The sequence below is a fragment of the Trichoplusia ni genome, chromosome 11, assembly GCF_003590095.1.
Source record: "Trichoplusia ni isolate ovarian cell line Hi5 chromosome 11, tn1, whole genome shotgun sequence".
In the NCBI taxonomy this organism is placed as follows: Eukaryota; Metazoa; Arthropoda; class Insecta; order Lepidoptera; family Noctuidae; genus Trichoplusia; species Trichoplusia ni.
In genome coordinates, this window is record NC_039488.1 from 8,644,218 (window position 1) to 8,667,272 (window position 23,055).

Sequence of the window (23,055 nt, forward strand, 5' to 3'; positions counted from 1 at the left end):
AAAGCAAATATAAAACTGCTGGAAATAGGTAAGTTATTATTAAAAACTAAGCTACTACTGTATGTAGGCCTTTGCCCAGCAGTGGGATTTAAATCAGGCTATAAAAATATACCTGATCAAGTATCTTTGACTCGTCATATCGGAGAAGGCGGTTCACCTTCACACATATGTCATTTCCTAAGTTGATTCTAAATGCTGTCACAAATATTTGCAATGAAAGAGGTTATATGCAACCTCTATTGTAGTATTGGTAATATAATACACCAACAATATCATAAATAAGGTTTAGATGACTAGCCAAAACCTGGTTCTGGCCAAGGTTACGATCAAGAAGAAGAATGATAGCCTTTTGACGGGATTCTAAACTTCCTACACCGTATCCATACTAAACATACATTCGACCATTGGTCATAATACAAAACCAACTTTTACATAAAATGTATGGATCAGCAAATATCGTTGTTTTACATTATTGCACGGACTCACAGCATCCCACACGTGCGCCTCGTGGCCGACGCACCACTCTCAATAATCAACCGTCTGGAGCACGTGACATTGACATAAATATTGTTATATAACAATCAAAATGCTTCATTGACTATGATTACATAGAGCTGCAAACAACCTCAGGCATTTGCTTCCAATAGTACAAACATTGTATTGTTTTATCTAATGAATGAGGCATCGTTTTATCATCGGTATCAGCCAATTGTGTATCGAGGAAGATATTTAATCCAGACAGTCATAATGCAGAGATCTTCTATTTCATAATAAGCTGATTTGAACCTTATACTGTTAATGTAAAGATGGATAAAGAGGTCACAGAGAAGGAAGTCTTGATTAGCCTCTTTCTTTAGTCGGATGTTGAATCATTAGCTACAGATGTTGCTGTGCATTCAAATTATAATGTCGTAGTTAAAAATGAAATAGAAAAAGAAGTGGTTACTAGTATCAGTAGATCAATCAGATTTGCATTATAAACACATCGCGACGATCTGAACCTTGAATTTGCTTCCTGAGACGTGTATCATGCTTTTATGGTCATCTTTGAATTAAATCTGTGAAGAACGATGCTGCAGACGTATCTTGAGTCGTATTGTTATTTTAATACCAGGCGTTTAGAATTCCTTCGACGATAAGTGTCTATTTGAGTTTTTGCTATTGATGAACTAAGGTTCTAGGCAGTCGGACCGCATTTCAACTGCAATCCAATCGCAAATTGCATTTCAAGTGTAGTTTGCATGCCGTTGCCCAGCCGTACTGACATTTGCACATTGTCTGTAATTGGACTACACTTTTGGTTTCAAGTTCTATGCAGTCATGTCAACTGCATTTAAACTGCACTTGAAGAGCAATTTGGAGTTCAATAACAGGCGTCCAATGGATATCAAATCGATACTGCCACTCACCCTTCTACCGAATCAGGAGTGAAACTTAATTAGAAGACAGCAATTTAAAAGAGATTTTAGTATTCTCTTCTCACAATCATAGCGAGTTTTTGGTTACAGAGCTGAGACCTGTTATTAATCGAAGTATAGTGTTGAGACGGTCGACCGGCAGTCACGAGCAAGCAAGCTGTAACGAATGGATCTGTCGTGGTGACGATTTCGAATGAACCAATCGAGTGTGACCGATTGCATCTGATCAGAAATAATAACATTGATGACGACATTGTTTTAAATACTGAAAGCGATATAATGAATATTGAAGCGGTTCTCGTAAAAGCAGTTAATTATGAACGACACGAATGATTACTTTTCTTTGTTTAAACAAAACAGACAACGCTCGTGTACGATTCAATTAAACGTAAATCTCTTGAGATAAGTGGTGATTCTGTTTGTCTCGTAATTTATAAGGAGTTTACTTTTGAATGAGTTATTGCGTTCCATGTTTTGACCCGCAAAAAGATATACCTCCAAATAGCAGGTGTTTTTGTTTTTCACCGTGTGAGTTTATCTTTGGAGCCTTAGATCAAGTGAACCTTATCGAATCTAATCGAATCCTAATTTATTTAGGAAGCCTGTTTTTGTAGGTAGTTTTGAGATGTTTCATCAAAATCTCTTTGGCAATTAACAAGTTTCGAGCGGTGAAAATGTGGATTACTGTAATATTTTAACTTCTTCTCAAATTTAATAGTTTCCATACTGGTCTTAATGTAAAACGGACAAGATTTGACATTAAAACCACACTCGGTTCTAATCCACTATTTAAAACAATATATAAAAATTTTCGACGACCAGTTATTTTGAGAGGTAATCCTTTTCGATACTAAGGATTTAATACATTTAAAAAAGGTGTTCTAAATAGAAACAAAAGTCTACAGGTGTTGGTCATGAAGGTCTCGAAGACTTGAGAATAAATAACTAAATATTGATACTACAAGAACAAAGTTTCCTAATCTGGGTCATAATCATTATCAAGGATATCTTAATAGACGATGTCACGGTTTTCTTAATAACATTTTCTGTCAAATATTTCCATTGATACAAACCGCCATCTTTTTATTGTTTCGTGCGGTAATAAGTTCTATGTACCGGATATTCCTACAGGATCCACGTTTGATGACTTCCTGGTACAAGATGAACGTTCCTACCTGGAACTGTATTTGTATATTATATTTAAAATGGAGATTATAATTTACAATAACGGATTTGATGCGGAAGGGGTAGACTGGGTGTTGCGGCGCTTTGGGGAGGCCCAGCAGTGGATCGTGATAAGTTGAGATTAAGTTTTACCAATAGGCTTAGTGTGTTAGTTTATTGACTAATTATTAATCATTAATTATTGCGCCAGCAACCTAAACTATTTGAACAGAATTGATCTTAGATATTTATTTGCGTAAAGTCTTATAAAGACCCTCATAAACTTTCGTGACATCAAAAGGAAAGGTATTTCAATATTTCTTAAGGTAACAGTCACACGTTGAGTCGATCCCGAAAGATTACGCAAGCAAATTGCTGGATTAATATTTTTCTAATATTTTGTTTTTCTTAAACTCTTCGTATTATTAGACGTGAAAATTTAAATGAACTTCACCTGTTCACAAAATCAATAACGGCGATTTGTGGTCTCAAAAATAGCTACAGCGACAAACCAGTCGACTCGAAATAAACAAAATTATAGACTGGTGGTCGTCGAAAATCGTCTCAAAGGCTATCTTGTTTTAGATTTTAAAACCTCTTAAATATATATATTTTTAGTACTTAACAGAAATAATAAAACGTCTAATTTGTTAATAAGGCTGGATGTTTTGTTTAGTCGATTAAATTTTGCAAATATGATTAAAAAAGCTGTCAACTTGAATTCTTTGTAAATGGAAATAACTTCATTAAAGAAAGTAATTGTCAATTCCAATGAAGCTGATCCTTTCTTACAAATTTTGATAAGTCAATTTACTTAAAAAAGCCCAATTATGTTTGAAAATTGATAAGTAACGTACTCGGGCTCCGCTGTCTGTCCGTACCTTTATCAGTAATCTGAATCTCATGAACCGCGATAGCTCGGTAGTATATAGCGCTATAACAAAAAAATTGTAAAATACATATATCGAGGTTAAGCAACGGTTGATGCAACTTTATTTGGATTTAATGAAGACGCGATTTAACAATAGGATATTAAAATCAAAGATATTCAATAGTACCTACATCAAGATTGTAGATAATCAAATGCAGTATGACAAAAATGATGCAATAATGCAAATAAACATTATAATCAAGGTCTTTGAATAAATACAAGTGTCCAGGCAAACCTGGGCACACACTGCAGCTCTGATACGATTGAAAGAAGCAACTGTATTACTTATATCACTTTACAGTGTATCGGATAATCTCTTCAATGTCAAGTATGTATAAGTAAATAAGTAAAGAGACACCACTGTAAAGGAGTGTTACTAAGACATGGCTTGTAGCGTGGAACTGCAATCGTATTCGTAATAGGGTATTTGCGAAAAACATGTTTAAATCAGGTAGATATCAAATAAATATTTGATACGGATATTGCATTTGTTGAATTTCCTAAAAAACTACAAGATAAAAGTCACTTGTCGTAGTCCCTACGGCTAGTAATGTCACTTGTCGGTCAAAAGTACACGAGATTCCAACTTACTGTATCAACTTTAGTTTTTTGTTTACTCAATAAAATGAAAAATCTATATCTAATAATTTTTTGAAAATCTATCTAAGTTTTAGACAAGTAATCCAATGTTTAATAAACGGTTTCCTCACACGTATACATATATCGGGATCACCTGATCACCTAGTTTCCTATTGAATTCATGAGCTGTCGCGGTGTTCCTGAACAATTATGAATCTGCACCACGAAAATAATTTAATAATATTGTTATCACATTGTACAATGTACAGTATCGAGTACATACCGTGCAGCTTCTGTAATTAATTGGTAGGTCGGTAAGGAGAAAATTCTAAGGGCATCAGAGCGATAATTGCTCTTGGCAATTTTCTTTAGCTGACAGATTTCATTAAAGAGTAGATACTAGTATACTAAGATATACTTAGATGTATTATAAAATAAATCTATACTATTCCTATTAATGTGAAAACTAAAACCCTACCAGATTCTCAAATGTTATCGGTGGAAACTTAAAATTCTCAAATAGTAACAGAGTTTTGAAAAGAGATCTTTATAATGAAGTTTATTTAAAACAACCTTTCAGTTTTCAGCCTGTATAGATCATTTGATAAGTATTCAGTAGTATTGTAAAAAATTGAAGATCAAATAAGCATTAATAGAGATGATGGTTTATCTTTCAGGGGCCTTAGGTAGGAACACTTAAAGTTTTTCGCGTAGTGTTGTGGAAGTAAGACGGCGAAATACACTGCGTAGAGCGACATCTCTTCACCCAAACAAAGGCGTTAATTTAAAAGGAGGTGGTAAGCAATTTGAAGACTGTTATTTGTTATGTCTGGGAATTTGTCTTCAGGGCCCAAAAGTACTGAGTAAGAATCAACTACGAACATAGCTTATTGTGCAATTAGCATCTAACTGAAGAATAACAACAACAATATCATAATTTACAAAAGTAATTACAGATTGCATACCCGTTTGTTATGACAGCATAAAGCGTGCATTTTAACATTGTTTTTCTACATTTTCCTTAAATGAATATTAATTATTGATAATGTTATTGCTGGGTAAAGATAAACAAAGTATTGACTCATGTTTGTTAGAAAAAATATTTAACGATTTTACCTACTACCGCCCTGAAAAGTTCTGGGCCCTTTTGCCGATTCCGAAATTGTGGCCATCCTTTGTAGTTCTACAATAATTAATAGAATTCGGACGAAGAAAATCGATTTAAAACTGCCAGTATTTTTCAGTGACGTGTAGGAATTGTTGCTTATTTTGTTCTCCTTCCTTAGGCCTTACCCTATTTTGTTACCAACCAGTACAACTTTTTAAATTGTATTGTGTTCACTTGTTTTTTAAAACAGCTTGTGATAACTGTCTTTAGTTTTTGGATTGTTGACCAGGTTTTTAAGAGAGTGCGAACATTGATATTTAACAACAAACCAATTAATTTTTATTTGCTTTTAATAATATGCCTTTTATCAGCACTAAGACGTGTAGGATGAAAACAAAAAGCAATGTTTACATAACATTAACAATATTAATTTTGTATCATATATTAAACAAATGAGTTATCAATAAAAGACGAAAATTTACTTAAAATAAAATCACAAATTGTTTTTTTCATGTTGTTGTTTGTTAAGATCATGCCCATAAAAACATTTTACGGAATGTCAATTATTTGTATATCACGCATTTAATCTGTGGCAATACCCGTTTTGCAGTAGGCGAGGACGAGTTTTTTCTTTTAGTTATTTATAGAGGCATACGATAATTATGTAGATGTAACTACGTTTATCAAGACAATGCCAGTTATACTAACAACACTGTAATGTATAGTGGTAAATCCTTGAAAAGAGGTTTTATGCAAAATATTTTAATAGAAAATAAAAATTATTTAAAAGAACGAGCATGCCATTTATAAAAAAAAACTGATGCATTGGATACAAAATGAAATGTACATTTATAAACACAAAACGTATTTTTAAATTTGGAACGTTATCAAAACCAGTGAAATTGAGGGCAAAGACAACCTCTTTCTACCTTGTCGAAATGTTTGTGTACCCACAGTTTTCCGTTGCTTATTCCGTTAAATAAAACAAAAGGTCGCTGAAAGTGATTAGTCGGCTATTGCCTTGAATGTTTGTTGATTTCAATAACCTTCTTTTTTTGTCATACCTGCGATATAATAGTCTTATTTGGCAGACATACCTACGTATTGATTTTATTAACATGTTTAACACCTCTTTGTTTACTCTTAACTTAGCACAAATCACATAAGTCCAAATTTAAAAAATGTTGTTTCGTTTTCAATGCAAACCGTTATCAAAATTAATGTCTAGTGAGCAATTGAAGATTGACAGTACATTTACAAAAAAAAAAATACAATTTACCACTCAAAATCTAAGGTACATTCCTCCCGAATTCTTGACTTTTTTTATTTACGCATCTTTTTATTTACCTTACCTTTATAAAATACTCAATTACTACGTAAGGACATATTATGCCATGCCATAGAAAGACAGAAGCCCCACTTTGTCGCTGCATTTCCGTATCATACGGCGGTATACATCACGCAATAACCAAGTAACAAAACCGACCTTATCACTTTGCAATACGGATCACAATAACAATTACTTGTTCGACTGTTCATTGCATGCGACAGATGTTCATAGCTATCCACATCTGTTCTGTTAGAGATCTGTATAAATGATCCCTAACTTTGCAATCGGCATCTAAATAGGCCTGACACGATGTTGTTATAATTTATGCGGTATGAACACGCTTGACTGGTTTTTGAAGATTATGGCAAAATTTGTACATATACCTGTCTGCACGGCAAATGTGTGACCTGATTGCAACAAGACACGAACTGTGAATACCTTAGAATATCTAAGAAAGCAGAACCCAAAAAAAACTAACATTTAATATAATTTACATGGCCTGTTGGTCTAGTGGTTAGTGGCCTTGACTGCTATACTGGAGGACGTGGGTTCGATTCCCACCCAGAAAAAAATCGTTCTATATATGGGTGTAATTTATCTATAAAATGTATGTATTTAAAAATATATAAGTATGTGTATCAGTTGTTTAGTACTCAAGCTAGTTATGCTTCGTTTAAGACAAGATGGCCTAGTGAGAAAGTTGTGGAATATTTTTTTTTTTTATTAATTAATGAAACTAAGAAGTTAATCATTAAAACTATTACCAACAGGACTTACTTTATGATATCTTAAGTAACACGAGATCGTACTTAGAAGGTAAGAATAAAACTCTAGACAAATGAGCATCATGAATTGATTCCGCTCACGTTCAGTCGCTTGGCATTGTTCAATTATGTGGCAAACATGTTCGAATGTTACCGCACACCAAGTAAACAAATCTTCACAACATGGAGGTTAGGTTGGGGAAATAATTGCCTTCAGAGGCTTGCCAACACCTCTTAAATAGTATTGCAGTTGCGGAAAGAGAGAGAAGGAATATACCGCTCTACGCTGTGTAGTACTTCGTCTCGCTTCCTCACCTGCACAGGCTTACGTACTCTCAATTTCGTGAGCGACCCAATTTCTGATGGGGAAAAGTCCAAGTCTGCAAGTGATGAATGGCGACCCATTAATGTGTCAGTAGAACTAACATTGCTTTATGATTTATGCCAAATATCAGTCATAAACTGTTTCTTTTTTTTTAAGCTCGACGATTAAAACCATTCGTGATGGCTCTGCCCTTTATAATTCGAGATTGATCCCACGGAAACATAAAATCTGGATAAAAACTATCCTATGTTTTAATCCAGGTTATAAAATATCTGTGTACTAAATTCTGTCCGAATCCTTTGAATAGTTTTTGCGTGAAAGAGTAACAAATAGGACAGTAGGATTTGTATTTCCTATTCCAATTTCTAAAATGATTAAACCGACTGTGTCTACGAAAATTAGTTTTGGGATTAGACGGCTCCTTAATATATGAGCTTATTACGCGTCGGTATCACGGGATGAATATCAATTTAAATATTCAGAAGCTTAAAAAAATATTAAATATAATAACTTTTCGAGATTGTTCGGTAGTCAACACTTAATTCAAGATCAAACAGAATCATAATTATGGATATTTAAATCGGTGAGGAAATTAATAAAATCTATATACGTCATAGATATTGCACAACTATCAGCATTAACATCAATATGTCAGTGTCAAGGTATACTTATACTACGTCAGCAGTCCATACAAGTTATATGAGCTTTAAGCCGAATTAAATACAAAGAAATTGTTTTTCACATATTATTATACTCCTTCAAAGTCCTACCTTCCTCATTATTCTGACGAAACCTTGGTTCTGAATATACCAAAATCATGAGATAGTTTGATCAAAGCTCAACCTTTTCTTATATGGGAAGATGACTGTATGAAGAAAAAAACAATATAAGGTGACTGATGAAGAGTTCAACTCGAATATTAAAATTAATGTAGTTAAGGGCCTGTCTAAAAGAGTTTCTGTCGCTGCTTAAGAGACTAATCACCTACCCCACTAAAATCTTCTTTGGTAAAGTTTCAGAACTTTCTCGTAGGCAAAAATACCTGTACCTATTTATCAACTTTTTTTAGAATACGTTTGTTTGAGATGAGATCAAAGAGGATTTAATCTGTTATTGTTTGACGGCCAAAGTAAACTTGGAATGTTTTCTTTTCCGTATAAGATGTCATTTCAAAGCAGTTGGATTGTTACAGGCCGGTCTTACTATTCATTCTGATACACATTCATAACATAAAAGCAATATACTAGTCATACTATACAAGGCATTTGAAGTCGTTTGAATAATTGAAATGTGCATCCGCGTTTTCCCACGCACTTTTCTAGCTAAAATAGGGGGCATTATGTCTGTGATTCTTGGGCTTATAATCATCGAAGTTAGGAACTGTCTTCTAGAATGTTCAAAGAGGCTAAATTAGGAACTTCGACACATCCTATTTGATGCTAACACTATTGGGAAATAAACAACCTGATGTATTGTTTTCGTATTTAATTAAAGGTGTGGAAGTGATATGACACACTATAATTTGTTGAGCGATATTACGACAAGAGTGTTTACCTTTCGCGCCTAATTGCTGTGATGGTTTAGAACAATTTAACATTCGATTGTTTGACAACAGCCAGTAGCGATCCCTTCATATTGTTTTACATAAAACCTCCTTGCTTCGAAGTGGATAAGTACGGTCGTCTATACAAGTGATCTACCTGTTTTACCAACGACGTTTGTCATTGTTAGCTGTCAGGATATGTTTGCAGTTAAAAATAAACTCTATTATTCTATGACTCAGGAAATTCTCAAACTTAGGGTGATATATCACTTTCTTGGGTGACCGTACAGCGTAAATTTTAAGCAAGTTGGTCAGGCTCTAATCGTTTGTAGTCTAGACATCGCTATTCTCGCATACCCACAATTATGACACAGATTCAGTACGCTTGTAATTAATTTTACCCGCATTTAATTACCGTTTGAGTCAAAACCATTGTTTTAAATTAATTGAGTTTGAGAGCACAGTAGGAATGCAACGTTATTCTGAAGGTCAACTGTTCTTTTTATATCGTGAACCGTTAACTAAATGTGTTAGAGGCATGCGAGTTTGTTAATTGCTGTGCTATAAATATGGAAAGATGTATGAGTTAATGATAAACAAGTACGTTTCAGCGTGATGAAGTATCTCGTACATTCTGCAGTTGTGGAGAAATATTTGCAAGATTAATGTGAAATAATGTAAAACTATTTTGACTTCTCAGATAGCAGAGTGGTATAAGGTCACCACTTCAAACCCACTTACGTGACATGTCGAGGGTCTGATCCCCGCTTAGGACAAGCATTTGTATGATCTACAAATGCTTGTTCTGAGTCTGGATATCTCGCGACACAACTATTAAATTTTATCCAACATATGGCTTTAAAACTTTAAACAATATTGCTTACAACCCTTTCATCGCGATAACCAAAAATGTCCGTTCCTTTTGGCAAGCCATGCGAAACAGCCGGTCAATACTGAGTGTATACATTTAAAAATAGTTTATTTTGACCTCACTTTCGTGTTGCGATAGAGGTTTTATTAACATATATTTCTATGGCAACGAAGAACCCAACATCGTTACAAGAGAGGTAAAACAATTAATCTAAAAAGTTTTTATTCGAATATCAATTTACGAAATTCCGGTGAGGAATGATATACATAATAAGCTCATAAAAGCTTCCGTAAGGTCGGCCTCACGACAAGATGACAACAAATTACGAAAGTTGTCCAAAATGTTCTGTAATAACGAGCTCGGTCAATGTCAAAGTGTCACCATCGATGGTAGGTTGACTGTACTACGTACCTGACCTTTCTGAAGGACTGCGCCTACTAATAAGGTCATTACGAATCCTTCTACGGCACCCTAACATGCCATTTCCACTTTTTGTTTATAGCCATTCAAACCTCTTCAACGGATTCGCGCGAAGTTTTTTATGACAATGGACATTGCGAAGAATAAATATAAGAAATAAAACCTGAAATGAAATAACCAGGCATGCATGATAATACCAGTTTTAGGCATTGCTTCAAATGGAGTTATGTCGAAACAATTTCGAATTAAAACGCGTTAAAACATTCTTTTAATTACTTAGTTTTATGTTCAATGCCATGCATTTTCTTTGTGCAAAACATAACTACTTATCAGTATGGGAAATGCGCGAATATCAATTCCTGAATGTATGTGGTATTGAAGGTCAACGTGGCTTCGCTCCAAGCTAATGCGAAAGTACCGCGAATCGTATTTCTAACTACTCATACTTTTGTATTTAATCTAATGAGGTTTAATATCAGTTCTTTACCTCTGGCATCCTTGCGAAACAATAATACATGTCGATGTGGGAAATAGTATATTGTAATTCATATTGGATTACCGCTCCGTGTGGCAAGAGTGTCAAGGTGTAACGTGATGCATCGGATAAGGTCTGATGATAAACCTGTTGGGAACTTGGGACACAGACAGCTTTAAAGACCAGTTGCTATGCAGGAGTTCACGAGTTCCACTAGTCTAGTACTTGCGCTCATGACGTCAGCAGCCTTGGTTCTGTGCTCAGTCGCTCACATTCTCTCAGTCAAATCCTTCCGAAGCCTAACCCGGACATAATGCTGTCGTATTTGAATAATTACGATTGTGATCAAACGTGACGTGTTCCTTGTTCGTGTTGTGAAATGTGTGGACGTAATTTTGATTATCACGATTCGATAGAATGAATTTGTGTACCGTCTGGGTACATATGCACTGAGGAAAGATCGTCTTATTAGCAGTTGTGCTTTGAAGGTTAAGAGATGATAAGTTCCTGGTGGGTGGTATCAAACACGTCTATAAAATATAATTAAATATGTCAAAATACACATAAACTTGTTTCCGAAGTAATAAATCAAAACTATATCGCATAAGCAGAGTTAATACAACAAATTATTAAACAAAGTTTTCTCTAACACTATCGTAATTGACTTCATTACGTTAAATGGTTCATTTAACGCTCCAGGTTCGATATCCGCGTGTTACCCATTCGCATGACCTTCGGAACTCGTATCGGGTCATCCGTAGTAATCTGTACCAAAATAAAACAAGAATCCCTGAACTACAGGGGTTATGTTTTGAAAGAAACCGAACTGTCATCGCTTCGTTACCGAGAATCAAGATATTCTTCGTACTTGTAGATAGTTCAGTGTTGTTATTGTTTAGCAAGTCTCCGTCTAACTCGTATCACAGACGTTGGCAGCTTCACTTGTTTACATTCTTCGATAAAACTCGCATTGGAAATGTTTAACATACAAATTGATCTTAAATTGATTTAATTTCCATGTTTTGTTGTTTACGACACTTTTGCAACTGGTTTTATAATGCGGGTATTAGACAAAACGTTAATTCAAATCCGAAATGTCAAACTAGATACTTAATAATTATGAACTAGCAATAAAATATTGATTTTGTATTTATTTAGAAGGTAGCAACAAGTTTATAAAATCGTCTTTGTTGCCTTAACTGTCTTAAACTACCAAGTTATAATGCCAATTAATGATCGGGCACGGACCCAATTAGTTTCTGATACACAAAGGATGTTGAAGAGACTTTAATAGGCAGACAGTCTTTCATATTCAATCAATTTGATCGTCTCTGAAATTGCGATAGCGTCGTTTGCCGATACGATTTCACTTTATAATATTAAACACGTTTCGTAAACTTTTTTGCAGACTTAGTGTAGTTTAGAAAGGACTAGGGTGTGCTAGCCGCTGTGCCTAGGTTCCTATTAGAAAGTGTTCTGATCTCACCTGCTCCGCATGAGTTCTTCCAGAAGTCGCAAAACTTGCTGCACGCACACATCTCGTATGTACGTCACTTCGCACTAGTGCCAATGTATTTTTAAACTTCACTTGTACAGTTTCGCAATCCTTCAGCCGGTGCGCATTCACACGATCGCGTTAATGTCTACAGCTGAGAAAAACTTTATTCATCTTATAGTAAACAGTAGCGGTGTAAACATGTCAGCTAGCGGCTCAGATAGGGGTCGCTGGTGTACCGTTGGAGCGTAGAAAGCGAGCGCGCGTGTTCGGGGCCGCGGCAGTCGGCATCGTACAATCGGCGCGTGGCGGAGCGGCGGGGGCGGCGCGCGACGTGCAGCCGGTGCGGGTGCCCTCGTGCGACTGCCGCCTGCCGCCGGAGCCCCGCCGGCGTCGCCCCAGCCACCACACTCGGATATTATAAAACCGAGGAAATGCACTGATTTCGCGAGCGACGACGTGATTATTACTACTGATTGACGGAATCGACTTGGCTTTCGATGGAGCCGCTGAAAACGTGGAACAAATTTGTTCAAAGTTGGTTTATTTATCAAATATCCGTAGCTAAACCAGTATTTTAAATATTTCTAACATAAATCAGTTTTTTATCGAGTTACCTATACTCGGCAACGTCTTCGGCAAGATTAGTAACGACAAGTTTTTTTTTTAATATTGCTGATTTACTTGTACGGGTATTAGGTACGGTACAGTTAATATAAATACCCGTATTATACTTATGCACATTAAAGATAATAAATATTCACCGAATATTGTCGTACAAAAGAGTTCAACGCTCCGAAATGTCTGCGTGGGTACGTGAGTCCAGAACCGTGATCGTAATGCCTAATAACACTACCGGTACACTTAGTACAGTGGACCTTTTAATTTACCATTCTCGACATATTTACCTTCACAATTACAATCATAAAAATTCCTACCTACATTCAATACCGCATAAAATCAACTCAAATATAGATATTTGTTTTATACTCTACGTAGGAAGGTACGACAATTATGTTGTTTTGTTAGAAAAGATAACGTGTAAGTAAGGTTAAATAGTTTAAATACAGGTGTTTCAATTTTAGTTAAGAATTTTAGAATAAGCTGATAAAAAATTGTACGCCATTTTAATCGACGTAATTGAAAATTCAGGATACATTTTCATCTGTGTGGCCCATTAAGACTGATGCCTGCCCTTCCACCGGGATTTTCCGAAAGGGTTACCGCGAAACCTGAACACAAAAGGCAAAGGAAGGAACATGGGTACGTTTAAGTCGGTAAAAGTCTGACACTCCCTCCCTTTCGCTCAATCCAAAGCGGGAAGGCGAGAAATGTAATAATTTCCGATCCAACAACGAAAAAAAAGTTTTTATTCAAGACAATAACAAGATCTAAAATTCTAGACACAAATTTCCGATACATCTTAATTAATGAACGGCTGCTTTCAGTAATAATACCCGTTTCGAAGAACCACACCTTGCTTAAAACTGACAAGGAAGTATTTTTTTCTTCTTAAAAACGTGTTTTATCTACATTTACCTGTTTTAAAAACATCCAATAGATTGTTATAATTGACGTCGTTATTATAATTATCACTATTATATTTCCGGTATGTATAAGTAATTTATTAATATTTTTTTAATTTGTTTCCTATCCAAGCTTTTTCTAGAACAACGTCTTCATCTTGTGAAAAATTTAAAAAAATATTGCAGTTCAGGAAACAAAGAAAGTTACGTAAACAAAGACATGGAGAAAAAAAAAACAAAGAAAGTTTAATGACTGATAGGGATTTGACAGTCTTGGAAGGGTTATGTTGTCGCCAGTACTAATCACTATTGTGAGGTGACTTTCATCTAAAGAATGATTAATTATATGCAGTAATTTATTGTTGTAAGGAAAAGTTTAACCTTGACAAGAAATGCCCGGCCTTTTGATAATTGCACAACAATAAATTTACAGGAGATCGTCTTTCTATCTACGTTTATTTGGAAATCAAGAGAAGGATGATATTATGATATTGATAAAATATTAATATTTTATTTTTTGTCGTCATAGTTATCATTGACTATAGCCGGTAACTTAGTCCGCCAGGATAACTAGTAAACAATAAAAATATCTTCAACCTAACACTTTTACCATCCATGGAAGTTCTCGCCAGCAGTAAATTTGCGAGAACTGCGAGAATTTTGTTATTCGCTCTAAGACCCTAATTTATTTAGATTACAGATGCTTCAATAACAACGGGCGCCTCATAAAACAATGAGCTCTGATTAAATCAAGATCGTACGATTTCGACAGCTACAGTTCTGTTGTCTCGATACCATTGTTTGCGAATACGATTCCTCTTACACACTTTCAGATCAGAATGTTTCGAAATTAAGAGGATTGATACACATAGAGAAATTTTTGAGGACACCGGAATGAAATGTTAGTATGAAAAGTCCACATTCCATCTAGATTCCAAAAGTTTAAATGCCAGTTGAACCAGTTCCCTTGGATCTCTGAACTCTCGATAAACACTTGTTTAGCTGGTATGTTTAATGGTAAAAGGTAAAATTCACATTTTTTTTTCTTTATCTACTTAATTTTGTTAAAATGGAAAGACAGAGCGCCGTGATGTATAGTATAGTATTTTGCTGTTTCTTCTCTACGGCTAGCATTAAAGAACGTTTAAGGTGGGCGAATCGGGTTGCTCTATAATTGACGTACAAAGCGTGATTTCTGAATTTGAATGTAAAAAATATATTCAGAACTTGATCCGGAAGGACCATACGAATTTAGAAGAACTTAAAACATATTGAATTAAAACCAAATCTTAAATTAAATTCGTGATAATATCCTTTGATCTTAATACTTCTGAAGGTAAAGAGGGACCATGACAGGAATTAACGCAGAAACTTCAGTTCTTTTGGGAAATGTCTTCCAGAGTCAAGTTTATTCAAGGTATTATTCCAATGTCAAACTTAACAAAAAATTATATAGAACAGGAAACATAAAAAAAACTACAAATTGCTATCACTTCACCTCTAATCACAATTATGTAAATTGCTATTATTATGACAGCCTTTGTACATAAATTATTGAAGGTCTAACAACATCCTTTAATACCTATTTAGCTGATACTCAACCAAGCAAAATCTTACAACTTTCTCACCAACTCGATACGGATTAAAGAGATTAAGATGGTCGGGGTATTAGCACTCACGCGTAAGAAGTTGCACGGCTTCCTCAGAATTAAATTAATGTCTTTGATATGACTGAATCGATATCGAATGCCTGAAGAAATCTTCTAAGAAGACAATAATAACAAAATTAAAAACTAATTTCATTCGTTTTTGTATTTTTTTTTACATTATAATTAAGAAATCTGGAGATTGCGAGGCTGTGTCTTGCTGTGATTTCTTTTAAGTTGTAGGTACCACCATACCCCATACCACCTTTTTTTGGTAATCTTCAAGCAGTTCTATGGGTTAGGCCGAGTGGTAAGCCGGAGATTTAACAGCTAAGATCTCTCGAGAGCTTCTCCTATCCCTGTTACCGGGGATCGTGGGCCAAATATTATAATCTTTTGCCATAAGATGAGTGCCATCGAATTGCGTCATGACATCAAAATTCAGGAATATAAGACAAAACAACAAAATGTTTGAACTGCATGCATGCCGCTTGATAGCACAGGCTTGCTCAGATTAATCTGGCTCTTTCTTCCAAAGAACAGTCTAGAAAAGAAACTGCAATTGTTTCCTTAAAATTAAATCTGAACATTGTAAAAACTTGAAAAGGCTATGGCGACAGAGTTTGTCTCAACGTTTCTTCTCAGGTTAGCCAGTAAGGAAAGTCGACTCCAGCTAAGTAGCTTTAAAGATCATTTGACATGTAAAACCGATAAGATTAATCCTATTTGCAGAATTAACAATTTCATTTTTAACAAAGGCCCTGCGCGGCAACTGTAAAGTGGACGAATGTCGAAGCCATATTTAATTTAGTCTGAGAATGTGGTCACGATTTACTCTAATGTCTTACAACTAAACGATTTTGAATTGTTGTTGATGGACAAATACGATATCCTTTATTGTACAGGTATGCAGAGTGAATATTAATTACAATATTTGCAAATATTTAAAGTACAAGGACAATCACTACGAATTTAAGAAAGTAAGGATATATCGAATGGGATATAGCATTATCACCCTAATTCCCGGCTCCTTGTAATATGCAGGGTTTTAATAATTCATATCTTTTTTAAGATACATTCAACTTAAAAATATGCTTTATAGCAATTTCTCGTGATAAATAATTTGAGCTTTCTCGTATTTTTCTTGCATTTTGCCCATATATAAATTCTATTCTAAAAGCAGTAAGCCTTACTAGCCTTTAATGTTTATCTATAACGCGTAATGTTGTTGACAACACGTAAACAATTAAAATGGACATGAAATACGCTGTATCTTATTAACAAGATATAGAATATGCAAAATATAATCAACTGCCTACGTATGTGTATTGTATCGATCGCGAAGGTCAGTCGGCCTCTTATAGAAATCGGGAAGTATTCGCGTCTGACGCAGAGCATTTAACGACGGCTTCATAACAAGTGGCTGCGATCTCGACCCGATACTCGAATGGATTGAGGAAAAATGAAATTTCAAATCTCAATTTAGGATTGAATTCAAAAGTCTATTAAGACGTTTTGATTATGATAATGGAAAATATTAGGCCTCTCGCCCACGGTGAGTTTATGTAGTGATGCTATGGAGATCGCTACTGTACCTATGCGCAGAAGGGAAAGGGAGGAATGGAGGAAGGGTGGCGTATGAGTGGAAAATGGAATATCAGTCGTAATCGTTTGCATCGGGACTGAATTGTGGTTATGTGGGAGAGGACACACAGCTAGCAACCTCTCCGAGAGCTAATCGTTGCGGCACAGCATTGGTGAGGCTAAAAATTTTCGACGACGAGGTCCCTGGCAAGAAAATAATACGACATGGAATCTACGGGAAAACTGACCGACTGACAAGAGCAGTCGAAATTTGTAGAAATTTCTCAACCGTCGTGACTCTACAACTTTATAGTTCAAGTTGATACCGTTAGCAGACGAAACGGCGCTTTTTTATCAGTTCTACTTTAAAAACATACGTAGGTACAAAAAACTTCTTTCAAATACACATCGTTAAACATGTACTTTATCTGCAACACAAGATAAAAGAAAAAATAATCGGATGCCCTTTCAAGGTCTCGTAATAACTACAATCAGGAAGCAAAAATGGACAAGTATAATTTAAATCTGGCAGCGAATTAAAATGATATATGTATCAGAATTATTTTCGGTATCAAGTAAAGTGGGGTCATTTTTGAGATCATTGGTCCCATCGACCGATGTTAAGTGGCAATGAAAAATGTATCTGCGGTATTGAAGAAATTTCAAGAGCTTTCCGGCCACCTCGATCTGCGTTAGCGATAACCCCTCGATACAAAAGATCATTGTCGTCATATAATGACTTCATATTATTTACTATAATCGGGCTGGGGACATCCATCACGACTTAAGCTGTGGAAGCGAGATAGCACGCTATTCGATGTAGAACAGCCTCTCGCTCCCACCACAACAACTGTCATTTTAGAGGTTCTTGGTAGACTGATGTCTAGAAAGCAGACAGCGATGGTTAAGGAGATAAGCTGACAGTTACAAGCATACATGGAAAGCATCTTCCGTTCACGATAACACACAATTGACCTGATGTAATTTATATTTAGATGTCAAGTTGATTCTGACCCGATTAATGACCTCTAGAATGATTGATTGAATTATCTGATCTTGAACGTAATTTTTTAATTGCGGTGGAATTTTGTATCGTGTTCTTGTATAGTTCGAGCTGTGTTTTTTTTAGTTATTATAGTAGACTTTGGACGTGTTTTTGAGATGGGTTTAACCGACTCTACTTATTTATTTATTTTGATTTAAATGATTAATAAAACCTGTTACATAATTTAATTGAAATACTTATTAAACAAAATTTAATATAGTATAAACGTATTTAATATATATTAAATTTTGTTATTATTGTGTTTAGTATTTTTGTACGAAATTTGTAAACAATACCGGCGTCCAATTAATGTCCTTTTGGGCTATAGGGATTTTTAGACCATATTATAAGGAAGGCTTGGCGAATACTACGGGTTAACGTGTACTACTACTTACTACACTACAGACAGGCGATTTTATATTAAAATAATTAGAAATCAATTTCATTGAGTAACCAAAAAAGTAAATATGACTCTGAAAAAGTCACATCGATACTTTCCTACGTTGGGGATCGAACCTGCACCTTTGTGTTTACAAATCCGTATATAGAACCGCGAGGCCACCACGATGTTTCATGAATGTCTTGTTTAATTATGAATTGTCATTTAATACAGAATAATTTGCCGTATTAATATGATTTAAAGTAAGCGTTATCCAAGAAGATGCGGAAATATAAAATTTGAGGAAGCAAGGGCTTGTGTAGAGAGCGTAGGTGTTAACTCACTGTATGACTTCCTAGCCAACGTTTGTATACACTGTATATACATACATGAGAACAACATACAGACAAACCCAATACATATACACATATGTATGAAGTTTCAATGAAACCCGACTGACTGTAAACAGGATACACATTACTGCACCGAAAATAAATAAAGTTATTTACCGAGATCTTTGATAATTTAAAACATTTATTTTAAATATCTTTGTTTTATTAACTGATTAATAGAATCTGTTATTCAGAGTAAGAAAATGGAATTCTTTTGATGTGAGTCATAAATTAGGAACTGTGGATCGTAATTGTGATATATTATATCTCTTGTTTAATGTATGAAGTGTGACTGCAATTTTTGTGGAGATAGGTTCAATGACCTTATTTTTATCTTAAAGGCGATAAAGGAAAATAATAATACTTTATTTGTTTATGTACTTACGGTCTTTTAAGGCTTTTTAACTTTAGAACAGACGAGATGAAAAAGAAACGACTTCCTCATGAAGGATTTAAATCCTTGAGTCGCAGGAGGTTTCACACACTTTCAATTCACTTGCACTAAGACATCTAGACTTTCGTGGATCACACAAATGCTTGTCCTACGCGGGGATCGAACTGTTAAGGGTTAAGCTAAACTTGATACGGTCGGTCCGAAATGAAGCGTTACAGGTAGCTAGAAAGTCCGACAACCAGTCTTATTGGGTGTTATCGTGTTGACCAGGTAAATGGGTTGAGGAGGGAAAACATATGCAAGCCAATCTCAACATAGTTGGAAAAGCCTATGATTATGGTTTGCAATCATTACTAATCGGCTGATAAGGATCGATGAAAAACCATTTTTCAAAAAAAAAATACAGCATAGTTACGTACCTAAACATTATATGACAATTTAGCTACGACTGTCAATTTAAACCGTGTTTACTGATTTTATTACAGTACATCACAATTCAAATAATATTATTAATAAAGTACAAGAGTATTTAATTAAAAATAGAGTGAGTTTTTCATAGAAGAAAATGTTACCTACTGATTCATCAATTTTGAAATAGAACAGTATTTCTTAGGTTAATAAATATTATTTATAAATATCCTTGCCTCACCTTGGATTAACATAAAAGACGGTAAAATGTAATAAGTTAGGTTTATACCTATCACGGTGAATGTTAATTACTATAAATTAATGTAAAGGTTTTTACTTGTAATATTACTTTTGTCACTGCCTTAAAAAAAAACAAAGGAAATACCCTGACTTTTCCAAATGTTTGGAGTCAACGTAATATTTATCTGATATTTTCTTTTATAGTCCATCAGCATACATCTCTTTCTTTCTGAGATAAACGTCCGACTTTTCTTTCAGTTTCAATTTTTGATTTACAGCACATTTGTCAACCATACATACATATTGAGAAAGGGTATGTAAAAGTTACTATTACTAACTCGCTCACACACCTGATGTTATTCCAAACGCCTAGCATGTGACGTCATTGATAATGGATAGCAAATTGTGTTGCTGTGTGCCTCCGAACAATATTGGTACAGGAAAACGATATGCTGCTCAGGATTCAAGTTTTCTTTTCATTTGAATGTACAGATAACAGTGTTGCGAGTTACTAGTAGTGCAAAAAATATATCACCACGAGAAAACATAATCTTGATTTTTCTGTTAATATTTTCATCATCAAACATTTTAATTAAAACTAGAACTATATGATTTAACAAAAATTGCAAATTCGACAGACTTTTCTTTGTAAATGAAGATGAATTTAGGTACCTACCCCTAATAAATAAACAATACAATCGGTCGAACTGTAAAGCCATTTGCATCAAGCATCTTTTTATCTGACAAATATTTATTAGTATCATTGTAAGGAATCTTAAGTTTTATTTTACGTCTAAACCGAACAGTTATTAGATTTGTTTATCTTTAACACAAGCTGTTTTTTTCCGCGACTTCGTCTGCGTGGTTAGAAGATATAAGTCATGACTTTTTCTTCGCTCCTATTAGTCGCAGCGTGATGATATATAGCCTAAAACCTTCCTCGAAGAATGGTCTATCCAACACAAAAATATTTTTTCAATTTGAACCAGTAATTCCTGAGATTAGTGCGTTCAAACAAACAAACAAACTCTTCAGCTTTATATATTAGTATAGAGTATAGATATAGATTACACAACACATTTGTGGACCGTTGGGTAATTATCAAACAATAGAAAATACGTTTTTCTCAGTATCGACTTATCAAGTTTTTCCGTCATTTAAACCCCATCAATGCATAATCACGAAGTAGTATTTACTCTGACGAGAGACGACGTCAGATATGTGTCATCGCGTCCTATTCTGAAACATTCGCGTCATCCTTATCGGTTCTTTTCTACGTGAATGGGTCTATTAACGTTTATTGTTGTGTCAATGTTCTAATTAGGGAGTAATTTGTCTGTTTGTTTGTAAGAATGTTCTAGGTATCGTTTTTGTTATGTAAATGATACTGAGCACCTTATAAAAGTGTAGTTGTTTTATCGTTAAAGTTGTTTAAGTATTAGGTAAGTTGATTACATTAATACGTAGCCTGCTAAAAGTAGAGCCTTAATCTCTAATGTAAATCAACAAATTCTTCACAAGTACATTTTGTTGCTGTGAAGAAGCTGGGCTTCTGAAAAACTTTACTTAGATTGCGAATAAAAAAAGTACAGTTATATTTAAACGGGCATTGGGAGTAATGATTTAGTTTAGTACGAACCCAGTTGGCAAACATGAAACTGTGGCGCGGCCGCCATGCCGCCGCGAATACTGTCCAAACTTCCCGATCTGTGCTGCCAGCGGTCATCACTTACCTGTAACAAGACAAATTAAAATTAAATTAAGCCAACAATATAATTTTTAAACAAAAAATATACGTCATTATCAATTTCAACCCGGCTTTTTTATATTGCCTGTATTAGATGCCACTGCTGGGCAAAGGCCTCCCGCTTTCTCTTCCAAACCTCTACATTCTTTACAACACAGTGCTTTACGTGATATAAAACAAATTACTAAAAAAAATGTAGTAGGATCAATGAAAGTACCTAAAACACAATAATTATATTGAAAACGTGTGTACTTATGGTAGCAGTAGACCCTTAAACACCAATAATAACGGTAAAAACGGTTTTCAACTGCAGCTGTTCATAAATCTATTTCTTTCATCGACATTCGTTGCTGATTCCTATAAGTTACATTATAACCAAATCGCAACAAAATGTTTCAAAAGTTAGATCAAAACTATCCTCATTAAGTAACAGGTGTAACTTACAGATATAAAATGTACCACATCGCTAATCCTTACAGATCTTATTGCAGACCTTTCAGTTATTGAACAAAGTTCTACTTGTATGAATGGAGAGGGGTCTCGTCTGCCACCCTACTTCATTGAACCCAGTCGTCTCGCCGATTTCAGTTTATACGTAAGATAGATCTGTCTGGCTGTTCCGATAGGTACTTAAGACGTGGTGAAGTCCACACGTAATTGGACTTGGATTCATCTCTGTCCAGTGCAGTTAATGGGATATATATTGGGAACATGCTATTTACTTTTATGATATTATCAAGGGATATTTTCGAGGGCAAAAACTTAAGATTACAAAGAGTAGAAACGTAACCCCATTGATAAAGCCAGGCTGTCACAGAAAATAGGTACAACTTTAACCAAATCAATTGTACCTTTGTAAAACAAAACAAAGCGAAGGAAGCATTCATTGTTCTCTTAGTCATCAAGGCTGTATACTATTTTAGGAATAATTGGGCTTTTATATAGCTTAAATTAACCAAAAAGACGTCGGTAGTACCAAGAAAATTCAAATTTAGTTCTATAACGACCGCCCTATTAGGAACGTTGTTAGGATTCTGTACAATCTCAATTATCAATCTGAAAGACGCGTTCTTAGAATTGTCGCCTACGCATATTTGTCGAATCTATTCCAGAAATTGTTGTACCTATTTTATTAAACGGATGTTGGCAAAAGTTAAAAAAATTAATGATTTTACGGGGTTTGGGAGTCACGCGAAAATCCAATCGCAAATATTTTACGTAATTTTACAACAAAAACAAAACAAAATACAAATATGTGTGATATTATATCA

The 23,055-nt window shown here is 34.8% G+C and overlaps 1 protein-coding gene across 3 annotated transcripts in view; it reads right to left on the reverse strand.

The window, feature by feature from the left end:
* Nucleotides 1–23,055, reverse strand: part of LOC113499050 — a 72,134-nt gene that overhangs the window by 29,724 nt on the left and 19,355 nt on the right. The window contains exon 1 of one of the 3 annotated variants that reach the window (XM_026879383.1): nt 12,415–12,710. The exons of the other annotated variants lie outside the window; for them this stretch is intronic. Coding sequence (XP_026735184.1) covers nt 12,415–12,466 — 52 coding nt within the window. The 5' untranslated portion in view covers nt 12,467–12,710. Of the gene's footprint in view, nt 1–12,414; nt 12,711–23,055 lie in introns of those variants that run through there. 3 annotated transcript variants of the gene reach the window in all.